Raw genomic sequence first — 17723 nt, 5'->3', positions numbered from 1 at the left:
TGGAATACTCTCCGCTGTGTCTGGATAGCAACAGATTCAACACATGGAATGCAATTCTCCCAAAAATGATGAAGGGCACAATTCTCCAGACACATTTCTAACATAAAACAATAGAACATACAGTGCAGAAGGAGGACATTCGGCCCATTGAGTCTGCACCAACCCACTTAAGCCCTCACTTCCACCCTATCCCCGTAACCCAATAACCCCTCCTAACCTTTTTGGTCACTAAGGGCAATTTAGCATGGCCAATCCACCCAACCTGCACGTCTTTGAACTGTGGGAGGAAACCGGAGCACCCGGAGGAAACCCACGCAGACACGGGGAGAACGTGCAGACTCCGCACAGTGACCCAGCGGGCGGGGAATCGAACCTGGGACCCTGGCGCTGTGAAGCTAACCACTGTGATACTGTGTTGCCCCTTTGACATTGACTTCAATTTTACTGAGGCTCTGGTATGCCATACTCAGTCAAATGGTGTCTTCATATCAAGGCCAGTCACTCTCACCCCACCATTGGAATTCAGAACTTCTCTCCATATTTGAGCCAAGGTTGTATTGAGATCTCAAACTGAGTCTCCATAAAGAGACCCAAACTGAGCATCAATGATGAGTAATTGGTGTGTAAATGCCACTTAACAGCACTGTCAATGACACCTTTGCTGATCATTCAGAGTAGGATGATAATTAGCTGGATTGGATTTGTCCTGCTTTTTGTGGAGAGGAAATACTTGGGAAATTTTCCACGTAGTCGGTTAGATGTCAGTTCTGTAGCTTGGCTGAGGGTGTAGTACAGGGTAGCAAGTCTTCAGCACTACAGCTGGTGTACTGTTGAGTCCAATAGGTTTTGCTGTGTCCATTGTGCTCAACCATTTCTTGGTATTATGTGGAGTGAATCAAATTGGGTGAAAACTGGTATCTGTGATGCAGGGTTTCTTCAGACTTAATTGCCTTGGTGAAAATCTGGAATTTCTAACTTGTTTTGTGTACTTTAATATTTCAGAATTTCAAAGAAAGCAATGCAACATTAAGATTAAGGAATTTCCATGTCCAGGAATATCACAGAGTTCGAACATTACTGTTTGTCAGGATAGTGCAAATGGTAGGTTATATTTACTGCTTTAAATAAGTAAGAGTTATTATAATAATAACACTTTCCTTTTCTCCATAATTTTTTGCTATGTGTAAGATACCATCCTGAGGTGATACATTTGAACAACCCAAACTAAACTCTGATTGGGTACTTCAAAAGTCATATCTGGTAAATTAGGTTGTAATCAATATTAAAATTTACAGGATTTTGCAGTTACAGCAATAAAACATTGTTAGTCGTGGACAGTATTACGGTGACTGAGAGGACATTTGATGGGGACTCGAATACTGAGGTAGTATGGGCTGAGTTAAGAAACAGGAAAGGAGAGGTCACCCTGTTAGGGCTTTTCTATAGGCCTCCGAAAAGTTCCAGAGATGTAGAGGAAAGGATTGCAAAGATGATTCTGGATAGGAGTGAAAATAACAGGGTAGTTGTTATGGGGGACTTTAATTTTCCAAATATTGACTGGAAACACTATAGTTCGAGTACTTTAGATGGGTCCGTTTTTGTCCAATGTGTGCAGGAGGGTTTCCTGATGCAGTATGTAGATAGGCCAACAAGAGGTGAGGCCGTATTGGATTTGGTACTGGGTAATGAACCGGACAGGTGTCAGATTTGGAGGTAGGTGAGCACTTTGGTGATAGTGACCACAATTCGATTACGTTTACTTTAGCGATGGAAAGGGATAGGTATACACTACAGGACAAGAGTTATAGCTGGGGGAAAGGCAATTATGATGCGATGAAGCAAGACTTAGTATGCATCGGCTGGAGAGGAAAACTGCAGAGGATGGACACAATGGAAATGTGGAGCATGTTCAAGGAACAGCTACTGCGTGTCCTTGATAAGTATGTACCTGTTAGGCAGGGAGGAAGTCGTCGAGCGAGGGAACCATGGGTTACTAAAGCATTGAAACACTTGTCAAGAGGAAGAAGGAGGCTTATGTGAAGATGAGACGTGATGGTTCAGTTGGGTCGCTTGAGAGTTACAAGTTAGCTAGGAAGGCTCTAAAGAGAGAGCTAAGAAGAGCCAGGAGGGGACATGAGAAGTCTTTGGTAGGTAGCATCAAGGATAACCCTAAAACTTTCTATAGGTATGTCAGGAATAAAAGAATGACTAAGGTAAGAGTAGGGCCAGTCAAGGGCAGTAGTGGGAAGTTGTGCGTGGAGTCCGAGGAGATAGGAGAGGTGCTAAATGAATATTTTCTGTCTGTATTCACACAGGAAAAAGACAAAGTTGTCGAGGAGAATACTGAGATACAGGCTACTAGACTAGAAGGGCTTGAAGTTCATAAGGAGGAGGTGTTAGCGATTCTGGAAAGAGTGAAAATAGATAAGTTCCCTGGCCCGGATGGGATTTATCCTAGGATTCTCTGGGAAGCGAGGGAGGAGATTGCTGAGCCTTTGGCTTTGATCTTTAAGTCATCTTTGTCTACAGGAATAGTGCCAGAGGACTGGAGGATAGCAAATGTTGTCCCCTTGTTCAAGAAGGGCAGTAGAGATAAACTCGGTAACTATAGACCAGTGAGCCTTACTTCTGTTGTGGGAAAAATCTTAGAAAGGTTTATAAGAGATAGGATGTATAATAATCTGGAAAGGAATAATTTGATTAGAGATAGTCAACATGGTTTTGTGAAGGGTAGGTCATGCCTCATAAACCTCATTGAATTCTTCGAGAAGGTGACAAAACAGGTGGATGAGGGTAAAGCAGTTGATGTGGTGTATATGGATTTCAGTAAAGCGTTTGATAAGGTTCCCCACGGTAGGCTATTGCAGAAAATACAGAGGCATGGGATTCAGGGTGATTTAGCAGTTTGGATCAGAAATTGGCTAGCTGATAGAAGACAAAGGGTGGTGGTTGATGGGAAATGTTCTGACTGGTGTCCAGTTACTAGTGGTGTACCACAAGGATATGTTTTGGGGCCACTGCTGTTTGTCATTTTTATAAATGACCTGGAGGAGGGTGTAGAAGGATGGGTGAGTAAATTTGCAGATGACACTACAGTTGGTGGAATTGTGGACAGTGTAGAAGGATGTTACAAATAACAGAGGGACATAGATAAGCTGCAGAGCTGGGCTGACAGGTGGCAAATGGAGTTTAATGCAGAAAAGTGTGAGGTGATTCATTTTGGAAGGAATAACAGGAAGACAGAGTACTGGGCTAATGGTAAGATTCTTGGTAGTGTGGACGAGCAGAGAGATCTCTGTGTCCATGTCCATAGATCCCTGAAAGTTGCCACCCAGGTTGAGAGGGTTGTTAAGATGGCGTACGGTGTGTTAGCTTTTATTGGTAGAGGAATTGAGTTTCGGTGCCATGAGGTCATGTTGCAGTTGTACAAAACTCTGGTGCGGCCGCATTTGGAGTATTGCATGCAGTTCTGGTTGCCACATTATAGGAAGGATGTGGAAGCATTGGAAAGGGTACAGAAGAGATTTACAAGGATGTTGCCTGGTATGGAGGGAAGATCATATGAGGAAAGGCTGAAGGACTTGAGGCTGTTTTCATTAGAGAGAAGAAGGTTAAGAGGTGACTTAATTGAGGCATACAGGATGATCAGAGGATTAGATAGGGTGGACATTGAGAGCCTTTTTCCTCAGATGGTGATGTCCAGCACGAGGGGACATAGCTTTAAATTGAGGGGAGATAGATATAGGACAGATGTCATAGGTAGGTTCTTTACTCAGAGCGTAGTAAGGGTGTGGAATGCCCTGCCTGCAACTGTAGTGGACTCGCCAACACTAAACACATTCAAATGGTCATTGGATAGGCATATGGACGATAAGGGAATAGTGTAGAGAGACTTTAGAGGGGTTTCACAGGACGGTGCAACATCGAGGGCCAAAGGGCCTGTACTGCGCTGTAATGTTCTATGTTCTATAAATCTTACCAAGTCGGGAGGCCTAGACTGATAGCAAAGCCTGAACATACCTTCACCAACCCCACCCTTCATTCCTGATGTGGTACTACAATGTATATGCCTACCCACTCAGATATCACAACATTCAGATGCATCTGAGGACACAGAAGCTCATTTCAGAATCATTACTTTCCAAATTAGAAGCCTTGTCTGGAGCAGGCCAAGCCTTCATCTCACTATGCATCCCTCACTCATACTGTTCCTCCAACTCCACCCCTACTCCCAACAAAATGACAGGAAATTCATACACAATTTAGAGGCCCAGAATGTCTGGGTCCCATTGCGTTTGTGGATGTAGCACATGCCATTTATACCAATATGGCCAATATGATTTCTCAAATTGTTTGCCCCACTTCTGTTGAAAACACTTCTGCCTCCCTTTAAGTAGTTGCAGTCTCCAAACTGTGAACTCTTCTTTTGATTCTGTGCAGTAAGAAGTCTTAACAACACCAGGTTAAAGTCCAACAGGTTTGTATCAAACACTAGCTTTCGGAGCACGGCTCCTTCCTCAGGTGAATGATACGTCATACCTCTTCATTCAGCTGAGAAGGAGCAGTGATCCAAAAGCTGGTGTTTGAAACAAACCTGTTGGACTTTAACCTGGTGTTGTCAGACTTCTTACTGTGATCACCCAAGTCCAAGGCCGGCATCTCCACATTTTGATTCTGTGAACAGAGCTGGTTTGGAATAATAGTCAACTTGATTGTTATCTCACTTTTGAACGCTAAGTAAGTAAAGTAAATCAGTAAGATAATTCATAACTTGTAGTTTCACAAAAACACAGGTGTCTTGGAGCCCCGATTAATGTTTACAAAGTTTTTGACATTCTGCTAGTAACTGCACGAGTGTTGTTTTCTTCCATCAGATAACTGCAGTCGACAGACTGACCAATACTTTGGGGCAGTAGAGTCAGGAAACACGGCAAGCATAAATTGCTCAAATAATCAGAAGGGAACTTTGAAGAAAAGGTGCAACACAGATGGAACATACGGTCCAATAGAAGACTTTTGTGTACTGCCTGAACTCAGCAACTTGCTGGAGGTACTACACATTGTATTTCATTCCGTTCTTCCTCTTGCAAGCAATGTTTCAAAATTTATCTTGATTTAGCTATCTTTTTCCTTTTTAAAAATATTTCCACATTACAACAAAGGTCAATATTTCTGATTCAGCCTTTTTATTCAGGCTGGAAAATTCCTCAGAACCATTCCCAGTGTTGCTTTTCAATAAATTTGCCTCAAAGCCCTGAGATTATGGGCTGGATTCTCCGTTCTGGAGACTAAGTGCTGACGCCAGGACTCAATCGGTGCTGTTCTACGATCCCAATAGCGGTGCGGGTGCCGGAGCGATTCAGGACATGCCACGTGGAACTAATGGCGCCGCCTTCGGATTTGCTGCTGTTGGTCTTTGCAGTCAAGGGTCTGATAAGCTGGAGCTGCATATAAGCACTCCACTCCCCACACTATCATTCCAAGAAGATGGCCCCACAAAGAGCGGCTCTGAGGTTTGAAAACGCAGAGCTCGAGACAGTTCTAGATGCCATGGAGGAGAGGCGGAACTCCTTGTTTCTTGGGCCATGAAGGAGTTGCCACCCACAAATGTCAACTGGGGATGGACAGAGGTGGCAGAGGCCATGAACTCGATGGGTCGCACTGCGGGGACAGGGCAGATGTAAAAGAAGCTGCCTGATCTCCTCAGGGCGGCCTAGGTGAGTCCTTACCCTCATGTCCCTGGCACCACCCCCGAGTCCCTCCCACAACCCCCCCCCACCCATCCCAATACGGCCCCACCAGGCTGGGAGCGATGGGTGAGGTTGGCAGTCCCTCATGCCAGACATGATGAGCCGCCACCTCCGTGCTGCTGGCACCACTCCAGACCCTCACACCCCCAACAACCATCCCACCCCACACCCATTGGTGACTCAACCCTGCCCGATAGCAGCCCCCTTGCACCTTGCACACCTATCCTGGGGCCACAGACAGACACGGAGACCCGCTACAGTGATGCCCATACAGCGACCAAGGGTGTTGTTGAGCGGTGCTTCGGGGTCCTGAAGATGCAGCTCAAGTGCCTGGACTACTCTGGAGGGGCCCTCCAGTACGAGGCTAGGAGGGTTGCCCACATCGTGGTGGCCTGCTGCGTCCTCAACAACACTGCGCATCATATTGTGCTGGACGAGGATGAGGAGGAAGGGCAAGCCTCGTCAGATGAGGAGGATTAGGGGGATGGGAACAATGAGCGGGACATGGGGCCTAGCCAGGAACGGGACGCCGCACAACGCCATTGCCAGGGCAAACGCGCACGGGTCGCCCTCGTCGCCTCACGTTTCACCAACTAGGTTGGAAGGGGGGGTTGCTGGCCAGGGGCACGGACACTGCCATCCCAGACCCACACCTCCTCACCTCCCACACCACCAAACCCCCTCACCTCCCACACCACCAAACCATCCGCATGCACACCCCCTCCTTATCCATACCTGCGGCGTTATGAGCGGGTGCACTGCGTTGGCAGTGACAGTGGGTCTGGTCCATGGGATGGAGGATGATAACAACTCACTCTGCAATGAGCTTCGTGCTCCACATTGTATGACAATGTCTGACTTGTGCCCACAGTAGCACCTTCCTTCTGGGTGATCCCTGCATGCAAACTGGTCAGTCCATCAGACGGTCCCGTCGAGACCCTGGGGTGGGGGTTCTGGGGACGGTCGCGGCGGTGGGGGTTGGGGTTGGGGAGCACGGTCCACCTACAGGGCCTTCACTTGTTCCCCCACTCCCAGTGGCCAGCACTGACTGCCCCACCCCCACACCCATCGCACAGAGTACCAAGGCAGGTTTGAACGGTGTGAACAAATGTTAAATGTGAACAAATACATACAGTCTCTGCCCCAGCCCCTATAACACATCTGTGCCCTGCACCCGTGCCAACCTAACTGATGTCAAACCTTCTGGCCTTACGGGCGCTACCACCACGCCAAGGTGGTTCCCCAGATGGTACAGCAGGAGTGGAGGCGGCCTGCTGTGACTTCTGCCCTGTGACAAGGGTCCCCTTTGGCGCACATCTCTTGGGGCGACCCGGCCTAGATGGGCCCAGCTGCTGCTTGGGCGCCCTGGGTGGCATAGTGCCGCCCTGTTCTGCTGCTGCCCACCAGATGCACCAGGCACAGGAGGGGGTGATGTGACCATTAATTCACAAGACACGTGATTGAAAGTGAACAGCGGCTTTAATAATGTTACAACAGAGCCTGCCTGCGACGAGATGAACTGGCAGCAGGCTCACGACTGCAGAGCTTTATACTTCTGGTTAGTGGGAGGAGCCATGGTGGGGCCACATTCACCCCCTGTAAAAAAAAATCAAGTCCGGCGTGCGTGATGGGTCTACAAATTGAGCCGGTCTGGCGGCCGAGTCGTCCTTTGCGATCGGCGAAGCACCGGGGTTGCAGCCTCTTCTGGTGGCTGGGTGGTGGCGGTCGGTGAGGGTACGATGGCGGACTCTGGGGGTGATTCGGTCCGAGCTTCGTACCCGACTGGTTCGACTGGCGACGGGGAGCGCCGGAAACCCATAGGCGCAGGGGCGCGGAGCACGGGCAGTGAACTTGTAGGAGCGGGGGCGCAGGGCACGGAGGTTTGTGCGGGGTGTAGTGTGAGGGGTACCCCGGCGGTAGTAGTGGTGGGATTGGATCCTGCAGGCGCCAGGTCCCGGAGGGAAACAGTGTCCTGATGGCCGTCAGGGTATTCGATGAAGGCTTATTGGGGGTTGGAGTGGAGTAGGAGCACTCTTTCTACGAGTGGGTCAGTTTTGCGTGCCCGGACGTGCTTCCGGAGGAGAACCGGGCCTGGTGTCTTCAACCATACTGGGAGCGAAACCCCCGTGGTAGTGCCCCTAGAAAAAACAAATAGCCGTTCGTGAGGGTTCTGGTTGGTGGCTGTACATAGGAGGGACCTAATAGCATGGAGCGCGTCGGGGAGGACCTCCTGCCAATGGGAGGTCGGGAGATTCCTGGACCGGAGGGTCAGTAGGACGGTCTTCCGGTCCGTTGCGTTCTCTCTCTCCACCTGCCCGTTCCCCCTGGGGTTATAGCTGGTAGTCCTGCTCGAGGCGATGCCCTTGCCGAGCAGGTACTGACGCTGCTCGTCGCTCATAAAGGACGAACCCCTGTCGCTGTGTACGTAGCTGGGGAACCCGAACAGGGTGAAGATACTGTGCAGGGCTCTGATGACTGTGTGGGAGTTCATATCGGGGCACGGGATAGCAAAGGGGAAGCGGGGGAACTCGTCGATGACGTTCAGGAAGTACACATTCCGATTGGCCGAGGGGAGTGGCCCTTTGAAATCGATGCTCAGGCGTTCAAAGGGCCAGGAGGCCTTTACCAGGTGGGCTCTGTCTGGTCTATAGAAGTGCGGTTTGCACTCCGCACGGATCGGGCAATCCCTGGTGATGGCTTTTACCTCCTCGGTGGAGAAAGGCAGATTTCGGGCTTTGATGTAGTGGGCGAGCCGGGTGACCCCCGAATGGCAGAGGTCATTGTGGATGGCTTTCAGGCAGTCGTCCTGCGCCCTGGCGCACGTGCCGCAGTACAGGGCATCTGGGGGCTCGTTGAGCTTCCCGGTCAATACATAATATCGTACTTGTAGGTGGAGAGTTCAATCCTCCACCGTAGGATCTTATCATTTTTAATTTTGCCTCTTTGTGAGTTGTCAAATATGAAGGCAACCGATCTCTGGTCGGTGATGAGGGTAAACCTCCTACCTGCGAGGTAGTGCCCCCAGTGCTGTACGGCTTCCACAATGGCTTGTGCTTCCTTTTTGACTGAGGAGGGTCGAAGTTCCGAAGCGGAGAGGGTTCGGGAGAAAAATGCGACTGGTCACCCTGCCTGATTTAGAGTGGCTGCGAGAGCGACCGCTGAGGCGTCGCTCTCCACCTGGAAAGGGGACGGATTCATCCACCGCCTGCATGGCCGCTTTGGCGATGTCCTCCTTGATGCAGGTGAAGGCCTGGTGAGCCTCATCTGACAGAGGGAAGAGTGTGGCCTTAAATAGTGGGCGGGCTTTGTCCGCATACTGAGGGACCCACTGGGCATAATACGAGAAAAATCCCAGGCACCTTTTGAGGGCCCTGGGACAATGAGGGAGAGGGAGTTGTAAGAGGGGGCGCATACGGTCCGGGTCGGGGCCCAGGACTCTGTTTTCCATGACATAGCCGAGGATGGCTAGCCTGGTCGTGCGGAAAACGCATTTCTCCGTGTTATACGTGAGGTTGAGTTTCTGGGCAGTCTGGAGAAATCGATGGAGGTTAGCATCGTGGTCCTGCTGATCATGGCCACAGATGGTGACATTGTCCAAGTACGGATACGTGGCCCGCAACCCGTACTGGTCCAGCAATCGGTCCATTGCTTTTTGGAACACCGAGACCCCATTCGTGACGCCAAAGGGAACCCGGAGGAACTGGAAGAGGCGGCCATCGGCCTCGAACGCCGTGTAGTGGCGGTCCTCCGGGCGGATTGGGAGCTGGTGGTATGCAGACTTCAGATCCACCGTGGAGAAAATACGATACTGGCCGATCTGATTCACCATGTCTGCGATCCTGGGGAGGGGGTACGCATCAAGGAGCATGAACCGATTAATGGTCTGGCTATGGGTCTGGCTATAGTCCATTACCATTTGGAATTTTTCCCCGGTCTTGACGACCACCACCTGAGCTCTCCAGGGGCTATTACTGGCCTCTACGATCCCCTCACGTAGGAGCCTATGGACTTCGGTTCTGATAAACACCCTGTCCTGCAGGCTGTACCGCCTGCTGCGAGTGTCTACGGGTTTGCAGTCCGGAGTGAGATTGGCAAAGAGTGGAGGGGGGTCGATTTTTAGCGTCACTAGACTGCAGATAGTGAGTGGAGGTAGGGGCCCGCCGAAGCTGAGTGTGAGGCTTTTGAGGTTGCACTGGAAGTCGAGTCCCAGTTAGAGTGGGATGCAGAGTTCGGGGAGTACGTATAGCTGGAAGTTCGAGTAGCTGGCGCCCTGACTCGTTAGGGTCGCGGCGGTGTGCCCTTGGAGGTGAACAGATTGTGAGCCCGAAGCGAGGGAGATAGTTTGCCGTGCATGGAAGATAGGGAGCGGACAGCGTCTTACCAGATCTGAGTGTACGAAGCTCTCGGTGCTCCCGGAGTCGAAGAGGCACGGTGTACTGTTCCCGTTGATTTTAACGGTCATCATCGAGTTGCGGAGGTGTTTCGGACGCGACTGGTCCAACGTGACCGCGCTGAGTTGCGGGTCATCGGCGGCTCGATCAGCTGTGCTCGAGTGGCCCCGTGATGACTGTCCGCTGAGGTCGTAGTCTTCGAGGTGAGTTTCAGTGTTTGAAGAGGATGGATCCCAAGATGGCCGCCCCCATGAGTCGCACGTGGCCGGCCGTGTAGAGGAGGGTTGCCAAGATGGCGGCCCCCATGAGTCGCACGTGTCGGGAGGGGGCGGAGTCGGCATACAGGCCGCAGCCTTTCGGGGCCTGCGGGCCTGCGAGTTTTGGAAGCGAGTGCTCTGGGCTGCGGGAGAGTTTGGAGAGGGGGACTCCTTCGCCAGGCAGACCCGGGCATAGTGTCCTTTGCGACCGCAGCTGCTGCAGGTCGCGTTGCGGGTCGGGCAGTGCTGCCGTGGGTGTTGGGGCTGCCCACAAAAATGGCACATTGGGGCTGCGTAGTGGGTGGGTGGCCGCACGGCGCAGGCCTGGGGCAGTCGCTGGTCGGGGGCCCAGGATGGGGTCTCTTGGTCCGCGGGGAACAAGGTGAGGCTGCGGAACGAGACCTCCATGGTTGTAGCTAACTCTACAGTGTCCTCCAAGTTCTGGGCCCCTTTTTCAAGCAACCGCTGGTGCACATAGTTTGACCTGAGCCCTGCCACGTACACATCTCGGACAGCGAGCTCCATCTGCTGGGCGGCTGATACTGCTTGTTAATTGCAGTCCCGAGCTAAGGCTTTTATATCGTGCAGGAATTCATCCAGAAACTCCGCGGGGCGCTGGCGGCGGGTTGTAAAAATGTGGCGCGCGTAGACCTCGTTGATGGGCCTCACGTACATTAGATCGGGCATGGCCAGGGCCTCCGTATATGAGGAACTTCTGTAAAGTTGAGTAGAGATACGGTGGCTCACCCTTGCATGCAGTAGGCTGCGTTTCTGCTCCTCCGTAGTTTCTGAAGTGCTTGATTCAGCCAGGTAGGCCTTGAAACATCTGAGCCAGTGTAGAAAGATGTCTTTCACCTCTGCAGCCTGCGGGTCGAGTTCTAGTCGGTCAGGTTTGAGGGCTGATTCCATAGTAGTTTTCTTCAAGTTTCCTAAGATTATTAAATTGATGTGACCATCAATTCACAAGACACGTGATTGGAAGTGAACAGTGGTTTTAATAATCTTACAACAGAGCTTTCCTGCGACGAGATGAATTGGCAGCAGGCTCACGACTGCAGAGCTTTATACTTCCGGTTAGTGGGAGGAGCCATGGGCGGAGCCATGGGCAGAGCCAATGGTGGAGCCCAGTACAAACTCCTCATCTCCCCCTATGTGCAGAGCCGCGCAACGGCTCGTATACAGAGCCCACAAGGACACAATATATGTAATACAACACAGTGTGAATTACTAGGTTTATAATTCACCACAGGGGGGATTCCGCAGTGCTCCGCTGTTCCGATACCTCCCCTGCAGGGGTCACCGTCACGGGCCCCAGCACCTCCTCCTCCCTTGGGTTATCCGATGGCCCCTGGGCTACTCCATGGGATGGGGGTGCGACCGGAGCCATCCCCTGAGGTCCCCCTGCCACCTGGCGCTGCCAGTCCTGGAAGCCCGCTCTGGTCTTGACAAAGGTCTGCACACTTGCGGCCATGTAGCACAGGGAGTGGCTTATCTCTGTTTGAGTCTGTGCCAACACATTGAGGGTCTGTGCCACATCAGCCAGTGACTGGGCCACATCCCTCTGGGTATGGGCGACATCCCTCTGGGTGTGGGACCAGCTCCTTCTGAGTCTGTGCCACACCGACCAGCACCTGGGCAATGCCGCCAATGCTCTCAGCCATGACCTGCTGTGACTGGGTCACGCTGAGAAGCGGCGCTGCGATATCCAGGTGGCTCTGGCATATGGTTGCCTGTGAGAGGGCAGCCCAATCCTGGGCTTCAGCCCTCACTTGCCCAGAATGCCCCAGGCATTGCACACAATGACCAATATCAGACACCGTCGGACCCATTACCTCCACAGCGGACGCCACCCATGCGGTACCGGTCTGGATGGCACGCATGACCAGCACCACTCCCTGCTCCTGCATACGGATGGACTCCTCCCCCTGCACCCGCAGGTGCTGGAAGCCCGTTGTTATCCCCTCCTGTAGTCCCTGGGTCTCTGCCTGGATCTGCAATGTGGGTGGGACTGGACGTTCCAGTAGCCCGAGACCCGTCTGGACGGCAGCTGGATCCTGGGGCCGGACAGCCTTCCGACCATCCAGCCCCTCAGCTGCTCCTACCTCCACCTGCTGTCCCGGAGCAGCTGTGTGGTCCGCACCAGATAGTGTCCCAGGAGCCTCTTCACTAATGTGCCTAACCGAGGTGATAGTCTCTGGGATGGTGGAGGGTGCAGGAGACAGCTGTGAATGAAAGTCTGTGTCCTCCTCTGACCTGAACTCTGGGATCTCCTGAGTCTCGGGCAGAGGGCTGGTGTTCAGGCTGCTCTTCCTGTCAGTGCTCAGCCATCTGGGGGGGCAACAGCTCTGGCACTGGCTGGGGGAAGGGGTCTCCAGGGTGGACTGGGCCCCTCTCTGGCAGGTTGTGTAAGACACAAGACAACTTGTATGATTAGACTGCGGGCCAGGGGGGCGGGGGCGGGGGCGGGTGTTGGAGTTCTGGGACGTGGGTGAAGAGTGTGGGGTGTGGGGACGGGTGGGGGGGTGGTGGTGATGGGGGGTGTGGGTCCTCACATCTGTCATGAGGATCCACAACTAAGCAGGGGATATCATTGCTCGCCCACCGCCGACCTCTGAGTCGCCGACTTCCCTTTCCTCCAGGCCGTTGACCACGTCCAGTGCCCTCTGCTCGGGCATGGTGAGGGGACGCAGGACTGATGGTCCCTCTCCTGACGGTTGTACGTAGCCTTCACTTGGGGGGGCAAACACAAAAAACAACAGTGTTAGACAATCCAGCACGTGCAGCCCAGGAGTTGGGTAGATAATGGCATCAATAGCCAGGGCACCCGCCCATTGCGGCTGGCATGGGTGCAAGCATGTGGGACAGGGTGAGGGTTCAGCTGTCTCCCGGGGGTGGGTGGGGGGAGGGTGGGGGTTTTCGGGTTACATGTGTGTGGCGGGTAGAAGGATTGGTGGTAGGGGCACAGCGCTGCCGACTCACTCTGGCCGCCTAGGAAGTTGTGCAGTTTCTTCCTGCACTGGATGCCAGTCCAGACGACGTTGCCCATGGTGCTGACCACGTCTGCCACCTGCACCCAGGCACGGCGAACGACACCGCCTGGTGGCCTTCCTCCTGGACCGGGGTACAGGGTCATCCTTCTCTCCTCCACAGCGACCAGGATGGTGTCCAGCTCAGCGTCCCTGAACCGTGGCACTGCTCTCCTCCCAGCCATCTTATTGACTGTGTGTGTGGGGGGATGGATCGTTTAACTGCGGCTGCGGCGTGAGCCTCATTGTTGCTCAGGATCATTCTCTGGAGGACCAGCACTCACATTATTTCCTTCCTTCCTTTTCAGGGAACTCTTTTATCTGTTAATAATAATAATAATAATAATCTTTATTGTCACAAGTAGTCTTACATTAACACTGCAATGAAGTTACTGTGAAAAGACCCTAGTCGCCACATTCCAGAGCCTGTTCAGGTACACAGAGGGAGAATTCAGAATGTCCAATTCACCTCACAGCATGTCTTTCAGGACTTGTGGGAGGAAACCAGAGCACCCGGAGGAAACCAACATAGACACTCGAGGAGAACGTGCAGACTTCTCACAGACAGTGACCCAAGCTGGGAATCGAACCTGGGACCCTGGCGCTGTGAAGCTACAGTGCTAGCCACTTGTGCTACCATGCTGACCAGTTTCTGTTTTTGTATTTCAAACAAGCTTTCTATCTAATTTCTCCCTCTTTATTAATCTTTTACTCATTCTTTAGTCTTTCTGTCTAATCTTCTGACCTGCCACTCACTATTGCAAAATTATATTCTTTCAATTTGATACTATATTTAACTTCTTTATTTAGCCGCGGATGGGTGTCCTTCTCTTAGAACCTTTCTTTCTCGTTGGAATGAGCTCACTGGGCTAAATCGCTGGCTTTTAAAGCAGACCAAGCAGGCCAGCAGCACGGTTCGATTCCCGTACCAGCCTCCCCGGACAGGCGCCGGAATGTGGCGACTAGGGGCTTTTCACAGTAACTTCATTGAAGCCTACTCGTGACAATAAAGCGATTTTCATTTTCATTTTCATCTTTTGAATAATCTGAAATGTTTTCTTAAATGTCTGCCATTGCATCTCTTCTGACCTGTCCCTAAACCTAATTTCCCAGTTTAGCTTCAGCCAGCTCTGGCTTCATGTCCTCACAATTGCCCTTATTTAAGTTTAAAAGCAATGGGCTTGGATGCACTCCCTCAAACTGAATATAAAATGTAATCATATTATGATTGCTGCTACTTAGGGGTGCCTTGAGGTTATCAATTAATCCCATTTTACTGCATAATACAAAATCTATTAAAGCCTTCCCTCTGGTTGGCTCCAGAATGTGCTCTCCTAAGAAACTATCCTCAAATCATTCTATGATCTCTTCATCTATGCTACCTTTGCTCATCTGATTTTTCTAATCGATATGTAGATTAAAATTCTCTATGATTATAGCAGTGCCTTTCTGCCAAGTTCTCAATGTCTCTTCTGTTCTACTCTGTCAAACTGTGCAGCTACAATTAGTGTACTGACTTCTTGCCTTTATAGTTTCTCATCCCAGCCTGAAGTTAGGGCATGCCTCCCTATTCTGGTCATCATAGAAACATAGAAAATAGGAGCAAGGTGAGGCCATTCGGTCCTTCAAGCCTGGTCAGCCATTCATTACGATCATGCCTGACCATCCAACTCAATGGACTGTTCCTACTTCCCCCCCCCCCCCCCCCCCGCCCCCCATATCCTTTGATCCGTTTCACCTCAAGAGTAATGTCTAGCTGCTTCTTGAAAACATAAAATATTTTGGCCTCAGCTCCTTTCTGTGGAGGTGAATTCCACAGGCTCACCTCTCTCGGTGAAGAAATGTCTTCTCATCTCAGACCTTAATGGCCAACCCCGTATCATAAGATTGGCATTCCTGGTTCTGGATGCCCTCATCATTGGGAACATTCTTCCTGCATTGATACTATCTCGTCCTGTTAGATTTTTATCGTTTTCAGTTATATCTCTCTCTCTCTCTCTCCCCCCCCCCCCCCCCCCCCCCCCCCCCCCCCCCCATTCTGGACTCTAAAGAATATAATCCAAACCAACTCAATCTTTCCTCATAGGCCAGCCCTGCAACCCCAGGAATCTGCTTGGTAAACCTTCACTGCGCTCCCTCTAGAGCAAGAACATCCTTCCTCAGATAAGAAGACCAAAACTGCGCTCAATATTCCAGGTGTGGCCTCACCAGGGCCCTGTTTAATTGCAGCAAGATACCCCTGCTCCTGTATTCTAATCCTCTCTTAATGAAGGCCAATATGTCATTTGCCATCTTTACTGCCTGCTGTACATGCACACTTACGTTCAATGACTGGTGTGCAGGGACCCCCAGGGCTCAGTGCACATTCTCTTCTAATTTATGGCCTATCAGATAATAATCTGCCTTTTTGTTTTTGCTACCAAAGTGGATAACCCACATTTATCCATGTTATACTGTATATTGAAACAACTGTACATTCTCCTCACAGCTCACCCTCCCACCCAGCTTTGTGTTATCTGCAAATTTGAGATATTACATAGAATCATAGAATTTACTGTACAGAATGATGCCATTCAGCCCATCAAGTCTGCACCGGCCTTTGGAAAGAGCACCCTGCACATGCCCACACCTCCACCCTATCCCCATTACCCACTAACCCCAGTTAACCTTTTTGGACACTAAGGGCAATTTAGCATGGCCAATCCACCTAACCTGCACGTCTTTGGACTCTGGGAGGAAACTGGAGCACCCGGAGGAAGCCCACGCAAACACGGGGAGAAGCTGCAGACTCCGCACAGACAGTGACCCAAGCTGGGAATCGAACCTGAGACCCTGGAGCTGTGAAGCAATTGTGCTAACCATTGTGCTACCGTGCTGCCCTAAATTACATTTAATCCCCTCATCTAAATCATTAATATAGTCACTGCGTGCCATTCAGTTTATTCCTACTCTTTGTTTCCTGTCTGCCAAAGAGTTTTCTCTCCATCGCAGAGTATGTCTGGGATAATTAGTAAAAATCCTTCTTTTCCAATATATTAACATTTTTTTTTTCTTCTAAATCTTTTATATTATTATCTCCAGGTCATTCAGAACGCAACTGAATTAGCAAAAAATATTGACCATTTGGTTGGGAATTTAGCTAACATTTCAAAATTGAAAGATATTTCAACACCTGGAAACCTCATCGCCACTGTTGACATCATCAAGATTTTTGCATCAGTGACAGATGCTACTCTTAACATGACCGTAATGGAGGTAAGAAATAATCATGGTGTTGATCAAAAGTCAAAATGCCCAAATATGTCAATTATTGTTGAAATTCATTGAAAAGGGTACCAACATTATTTTGTGAAGGACCATTGGTTCTGCTATATCAACCTTAAAACTAATGTTCTTCTTTTACTCATCAACATAATCATTTTTCTTGTGGCTTCCTATGATATTGGGAGGTGAAGGATTGTAGTGCTAATTTGCTGAGACCCTTTACTGTCTACCCAGATAATATGTGGAATGAACCACAACATGCGGAATGTACCACAGCTGCACCTCAGCCTTGAAACCACTAAAGTGGCTACATTTTCTGCGTAGGCTTTCCACCAGCAAATATTGCATTGTGCTCTGTAGCTGTATGACAAATAGAAAAGCAGTATATTGCTCTAGGCTTGAACGACATGTAGCAGGTAACAGTCCCAGAATCAATGTTAAAATTCTTATTTTTGACAAGTGCTACATAGGCTCAGGAAACCCAAGGTATCAAAGGAACTTTGCAAAAATGACTTTAATGTTTGTAACCTGCTTTGCTGTTTACTCTTGAAGTGCATGTTAAATGCCAACTATTCTAAACATGAAATTTTAATGTAGCAACAGGTAGCACAGGGCGGCACGGCCGCACATTGATTAGCACTGTTGCTTCACACCTCTAGGGTCCCAAGTTAAATTCCCGGTTTGGGTCACTGTCTGTACGGAGTCTGCACATTCTCTCCGTGTCTGCGTGGGTTTGTTCTGGATGCTCCGGTTTCCTCCCACAGTCCAAAGATGTCCAGGTTAGGTGAATTGGCCATGCTAAATTGCCGAGTGTCCAAAAACATTAGGTGGGGTTACAGGTATAGGATGAAAGTGTGGGCTTAAGTGGGGTGCTCTTTCCAAGGGCCAGTGCAGACTCGATGGGCCGTGTGGCCTCCTTCTGCACTGTAAATCCTATGAATTCTATGTACTTACCACTACCACTCAAAGAGCATCAGTGAAGCAGAATTTTAAGTCGTCTGGTCACGATTAATAAAATATGTACATTTAAACATA

The 17723-nt window shown here is 50.4% G+C and overlaps 1 protein-coding gene across 1 annotated transcript in view; it reads left to right on the top strand.

The window, feature by feature from the left end:
• Window positions 1-17723, top strand: part of LOC119966836 (adhesion G-protein coupled receptor F1-like) — a 99980-nt gene that overhangs the window by 32599 nt on the left and 49658 nt on the right. Inside the window, exons 5-7 of the mRNA XM_038798807.1 lie at window positions 1003-1101; window positions 4875-5050; window positions 16506-16679. Coding sequence (XP_038654735.1) covers window positions 1003-1101; window positions 4875-5050; window positions 16506-16679 — 449 coding nt within the window. The remainder of the gene's footprint in view (window positions 1-1002; window positions 1102-4874; window positions 5051-16505; window positions 16680-17723) is intronic.

The sequence above is a fragment of the Scyliorhinus canicula genome, chromosome 6, assembly GCF_902713615.1.
Source record: "Scyliorhinus canicula chromosome 6, sScyCan1.1, whole genome shotgun sequence".
NCBI lineage: Eukaryota > Metazoa > Chordata > Chondrichthyes > Carcharhiniformes > Scyliorhinidae > Scyliorhinus > Scyliorhinus canicula.
The sequence above is the reverse complement of the archived record's forward strand: the minus strand, read 5'-3'. Positions and strand labels throughout refer to the sequence as shown.